This window comes from Cynara cardunculus (genome assembly GCF_001531365.2).
Source record: "Cynara cardunculus var. scolymus isolate 2C chromosome LG 7, CcrdV1, whole genome shotgun sequence".
NCBI classification, from domain to species: Eukaryota; Viridiplantae; Streptophyta; class Magnoliopsida; order Asterales; family Asteraceae; genus Cynara; species Cynara cardunculus.
The window spans coordinates 8491431-8497802 of record NC_037534.1 but is presented as its reverse complement, the minus strand read 5'-3'; the positions used below and the strand labels follow the sequence as shown (position 1 = coordinate 8497802).

Sequence of the window (6372 nt, the reverse complement as noted above, 5' to 3'; positions counted from 1 at the left end):
ACGCATCTAAGGTACAATGCTTATTACTTAGATTCAAAGTGAATATATGCACATGATTTTGGTTAGATGTTGAAGAAAATTGTTTTCTGAAATTCCGCTTTATGCATCCAAAGTGTAACACATCTCACATAGCTTTAGGTAGTTATTGTTATCATAACATTTGATTTATTTAAAAAAAAAAATCAAAATAGTTAGCTCTCAATTGGATATCAATATATCGCATCTTCCCAAGATGCAATAAAACAATCCAATCTCACAAGCAACATGCACCTGTCTTCTGATTCTAGCTCTAAGAAATGGTTGCTCGCCACGTATAGTTTAGAAAATGCAATTGGAAGAAAACCGAGAGATAGTAATGGGTCCACGTATAACACTACATATGTTTATGCACATGGATCGCAGCATATTTAATGATTAAGTTCCAAGATGTGGGAGGAATTTCATGCAATCATTGTGGAGTGTTTAATCTCCTATAAAATCCATATGGTAGAGCTGGTGGTTAGTATCAGTATCACACAGTCAAGTGTATTTCATAGTCAAGTGTATTTCATACCTTGTACTCTCAACACAAATTAAGATCGACCAGATAAAAATGGGTGTTTCTTCAAAACCAACATCAAGGAAACATTTCCGATCCATTACTTTGCCATGCAGATCTCATCCGAGCACCGATAGAATCCAGAAAGTGCTGAATAAGGTCAAAACATGGGAGTCAATATCATCGTTATCCAATCCATCAGCAGAGATCGTTTGCAGCGGTTTGTCTCAACTGACAGAGTTGWATGAATGCTTGGATGACCTTTTCAAAACATCTCTCTCCCAAAATCTGTCGATATCCAGCAACMAKACCACGAAATKKAYGGATGAGTTACTCGACGCATCTGTCAAGTTCTTGGACATTTGCAGCAYTACWACTGAYGTCATGTCGCAAACTAAAGAGCACGTGAGAGATCTCGGATGTGATTTAAGGAGGAAGGGTRCGGGTTCCAGCATTGAAAGCACCACTGCMAAATACATTGTATTYAGAAATAAAYTGAGAAAAGACATAAAAGGATCGGTGGCTAGTTTGAAGCAAATGGATAACATGATCTGCKGCTGTCGCTTCAAGGAAGATGATTCTGAAAACCACCATCTGAAGTCGGTGATCCRAGCATTTAGAGATGTTAAAGCRTTTASCATTGTTATTTTCCGGTTGTTGTTGGTGTTCTTGGCTACCCCACTTTTGAAGAGAAGGCCAGGAAGCAGATGGACAGCTGTTTCAAGATTTCTATCTAGTGGTAAAGTGGTTCCTGATCAAGAGAATGCTGATGATTCTAATGCGAATGAGTTGCAACGCCTTGATGCTGCACTATTCAGATACCGTACCAGTGACAAACAGGAATTCATACAAATCGTAAAAAAGAAAATAGAGGTGTTGGAGGCCACTCTTGAAGGCGTCAACTCTCATTTGGATTTAGTGTCCAAGCGCCTGATTGCAACGAGGGCCTCTTTGCTTAACATGATCTCTTTCTACTAATGGGAACCTACCCATATATCTGGAAAGATATAGCATATGTCCAGTTTTTAGATGATGGACTGATGAATCATTTGAATATGTAGGATTCCAAATTTTCCTGTAAATGGTACACCTTTCTTTTTTACTTTTTTAGTGTGGCACAAGATATATCATATTGATACACTTGAACATTTTTTAATCAAAGCTTGTGCTTGAGATTTGAGTACTAATCATAATTCTCCAAATCTTGGAGTACCTCTTCCCACAAAATCTTTGTTAATTCTGTACCTGATCGAAATATAAGAATATTACAGGCAGAAACAAAGGTAATTTAAGCAAATGTATAGAACAAAGGAGAATAAATAACTATATTATGATTATGGCAGATCGATTTTAAAGGGCAGAGAGATAACCAGTACCACCTGCAGAAATATTATGTGAAGATAATTAGTAGTAATAAACAGTTATTTTTGACAGTTATAATGTGTCCAAAAATCTTTCAAATTCAGTAGTGAATTAGATATATATATGGCCTATAAATTGATGTATTAGTTCGTTGAAAATCGTGTAGCAAGTACACACCAAAAATTGGAAAACTTAATTAACTGGAAGTTGTTTTTTTTGCAGTTCTAAAGTCCAGATTTCTGTTATATATGGTTCTTACTGTTAGAGAAACATCAATATCTTAAACATAATTCTTTCATTATTCTGAATTGTACGACAGATTACAAATTCATATAGTATACAAAGGGATGCAACCCTTCACCAAAGGACACACCTATATAGATGGGTTGACAGTTACATAACTGTCAACAGTAAAAATAACTACCCATCAGATATAAAACCCATGATAAATAAACTTGACTACCATGACTAGCTTATATTTTAACACACCCGCTTAAGCCATTAATGGTAGAACTCCCAACTAATGGTAGAACTCCCAACTTGTCTCTCATAACTTTGAAGCTTCCAACTTGAAGAGCCTTTGTAAAACGGTCTGTATTTGTTCCTTTGTCCCACAAAACTCTATCTTTACTTCACCATTGGCAACAAGTTCAGCAACAAAGTGAAATTTAATCCTTAGGTGCTTGCATTTTCCATGAAATACAGGATTCTTGGACAAAGCAATTGCAAATTTATTATCACAGTAGATAGTAGTAGGATCACCTTGTGAATGCTCCAATTCATCCGGTATGGACCTTAGCCATAAAGCTTGACAGCCAGTTGAAAGAGACACGCATTTTGCTTCAGCAATGGATACGCCCACCACGCTTTGTTTCTTGGATTGCCAAGATATAGCCCAGATCCTAAACTGAAAAGATACCCTGATGTACTTTTCCCATCATCCATATTTCCTCCAAAGTCACTGTCACTATAGCCTATGAGCCTTGAATCCTTAGCCTTGGAATAGACAATACCATGATCTATAGTACCTTTCACATACTTAAGAATCCTTTTCCCGGCTTCCCAATGACTTGACTTGGGTGACTCCATAAATATGCTAATTAGGCTTACTGAAAAGGCTATGTCAGGCCTTGTGGCAGTCAAGTACATTAGGCTGCCAACCATGCTTTTGTAAAGGGTAGGATCTACTTCCTTATCTCTACTCTCCTTAGATAACTTTAATCCAAACTCCATAGGAGTACTTACTCGATTACATGGAAGCATATTAAACTTTTCTAATAAGCATTGAGCATAACTTTGTTGAGAAATTTTGATCTCTTCTTCAACCTGTCTCACCTCTATCCCCAGAAAATAATGTAGTAAACCCATGTTTGTCATGTCAAATTCCTTTTTCATGTTTCCTTTGAAATCTTCTATCAAAAGCTATAAGTTACCTGTAAAAACCAAGTCATCTACATAGATGCAAACAATGAGAATCATACCTTTAACCTTTTGAGTAAAGAGGGTATGTTCCTGAGAGCATTTGCTAATTCCATTTGTTAAAAAATAGTTCTCAATTATAGTCTACCAATCCCTTAGGGCTTGTTTTAAGCCATAAAAGGCTTTCTTTAGATGACAAACCTTGTACTCTTCCCCTTCCTTCACATAACCCTCAAGTTATTCTATGTAAACATCTTCTTCAAGAGTATCATTAAGGAAGGCTAATTTTACACCAATTTGATGTACCTTCCACTTGTTTTGAGCAGCTAAAACAAGGACTAATCTGACTGTTTCTAACCTTATGACATGGGCAAAGACTTCTTGATAGTCAATCCTACACTTTTGCTTGTAGCCTTTAACCATCAATCTTTAGGAAGACTTACAAGTTCTCAGATGTCATTCTTCATGATGGCTTCGATTTCCTTGTCTATAGCATTCCTCCACTTCTCCTCTTGACTGGCTTCCTCAAATGTTGATGGATCTGCCTCAGAAAACAAAGCAAAGTTTGCAATATCACTTAAGTCCAGCCTTCTTGTGTCATTATAAATATCTCTCAGACTTCTATAAACTCTCTTTGGTGGACTTTTTGTAGTAGATTCAGGAGAATTAAGTTCTTCAAAGGTTTGAATACTGCTAGATGTCATAGCGAAGTTCATAGTGGGAAAATATTGATGATGATCTTCTTGATTCACAATAGTCCCTTTTTTGTCTTCTTCATCTTCTAAAATCTGTGTAGTGGTCCCCTCTTATTTTGATTGATCATTCTCTTAATTGCTCTTCTTGTTCTTTTGTTACTTCTTCAAATTGATCAGTTCCATCAATTCCTTGTTCAACTATATCCCATAATTCATGCGATTCAAATAGGAATTTCATTTGTATGCTCTAGTGGTAGCAATTTTTTCCATTTAATCTAGGAAGTTGAGGATGCAAGATGGTATTCGAAGTTGAAGCCATCTTTTGCGCTCTGATACCACAATGTTAGAGATACATCAATATCTTAAACATAAATTCTTTCATTATTTTGAATTGTACACAACCTACAAATACATGTGGTATACAAAGGGATGCAACCCTTCACCAAACGACACACCTGTGTAGAGGATTGCCAGTTACATAATTGTCAATAGTAACAATAACATTCATCAGATGAGTTGGATATCCAGGTTAATAAAAAAAACATCCATCAGATATACAACCCACGATAAATAAACTTGACTACCATGACTAGCTTATATTTAACACTTTCTTTATTTGTTCAACAAAAAATTAGACGAATTCAAATACACTTTTCTATGTCAACATGTGGAATTTATTTTGCATATCTAATTAAGTGTGGAAGTGACTTATGTATATCTCACTTACAAATTCGTGTATAGTAGGGAAATATAAGAGTGCTTAAATTTCGAATAAACCAACAATTGAAAGAAGAATGAAGCAAGTCCATGAAAACTCCGTATTTCATCAATAGCTCTTGGAGTTGGCCAAGAGAGAATGACATCTAACTTGGAAGGGTCAATATGAATTCCTTCATCCTGAGACGACACAACTTAGAAACACCAAACATTTGTATGTAAAGCTTTTGTTTGTCTACAAATTCATTAAGGTTAGATGTCCAATTTTGAATGATCTTTTCTAATTAGATGGGATGAAGCACATCTCTAATATTTAATCACTGTATCAAAAAAAATCTTTCAATTCATTATCGAGTGAAAAGAAAGGACAAAGAATAGGAAACTGAGATCGGTTCTTTATTGGTTCTCTATTTATCTTTGTCAAATCATGATCACTATTATTCTGTTACAACCAACTTTGATGCTAAAATTAAAGGGTTGTGATCATCCCTTGCTGTATGGTTAGGATTTAATCTCTTTGTATTTCTTTTACTATAAATAGCCTTGTACATCACTGTTGAATGAAAATCAATTAAGAAATGAATAAAATCATTTCTTCTACTTTTCTCTATACATTATTATGGTATCAGAGCCCTAGCCCTCCGGCAATATGACGGGACATTCTCCTTCATCAATTTCTTTCTTTGCTACCTCAACAATTTCTTCTACTGCTTCTCCATTACCTCCAACCCTTTAATGTATGTCATGACTAGCACAAGACCTGATATTGCATTTGCAGTAGGAAAACTGAGTAGGTTCACTAGTAACCCAAGTTCTCATCACTGGAAAGCAATAAGATGAGTGCTTAAATATCTTAAGAAACCAAAGACTATGGTTTGTCATATGTGGGAATTTCCATCAGTTATAAAAGGACATTCCGATGCTAGTTGGATTACCAACATTGAACACCACTCATGACAAGTGATCGGGTTTTCCTGCTTGGAGGAGGTGAAATTTCATGGGCCTCTAAAAAGAAAACATGCATCATTAATTCGACAATGGAATCTGAATTTGTACCTCTAGCTGCTGCTAGTAAAGAGGCATAATGGCTAAGGAATTTGATTTTTGAGATCCCGTTATGGCCAAAACCGATTTCTCCTATTTCTATACACTGTGATAGTGCAACCACTTTTGTTAAAGCATATAGTCAAGTATATAATGAAAAGTCGCGACATTTGGGTGTTAGGCATATTATGGTACTTGAGCTTATCACCCATGGGATAATATTTGTTAGCTTTGTACGATCTCAACGTAATCTAGCTAATCACTTGACAAAAGGGTTAGCTAGGGACTTGGTAAACAAGTCAGCTATTGGGATGGTTTAAGGCCCGTTTGATATCTCTAAGGGTAAGATACCCAATTCCCTTCTAACACAACGTTAGGAGTTGTAATTCAATATGGAAAGCTTGCTTTTGGAGATAGAAGCACATTTGATTACATCATTCCAAGGTATGTGCTTAGACCTATAGATTAAAGTTAGGTTGAAATATAGTTTCTTAATGGTTCTATTGGTCCCAAAGGGTCTACAATAATACTAAACAATTTGTAGAAGGGGGGGGATGAATACAAACACAATTTTCAAATTTAAAATATATATTGATA

The 6372-nt window shown here is 35.7% G+C and overlaps 1 protein-coding gene across 1 annotated transcript; it reads left to right on the top strand.

Annotated features, from left to right (window-relative positions):
• The first annotated feature begins 592 nt into the window (after positions 1-592).
• LOC112515768 lies at positions 593-1516 on the top strand. The gene has a single exon (XM_025122694.1). It carries the CDS (start codon positions 593-595, stop codon positions 1514-1516), a length of 924 nt encoding a protein of 307 aa, XP_024978462.1.
• Positions 1517-6372: the final 4856 nt, after the last annotated feature.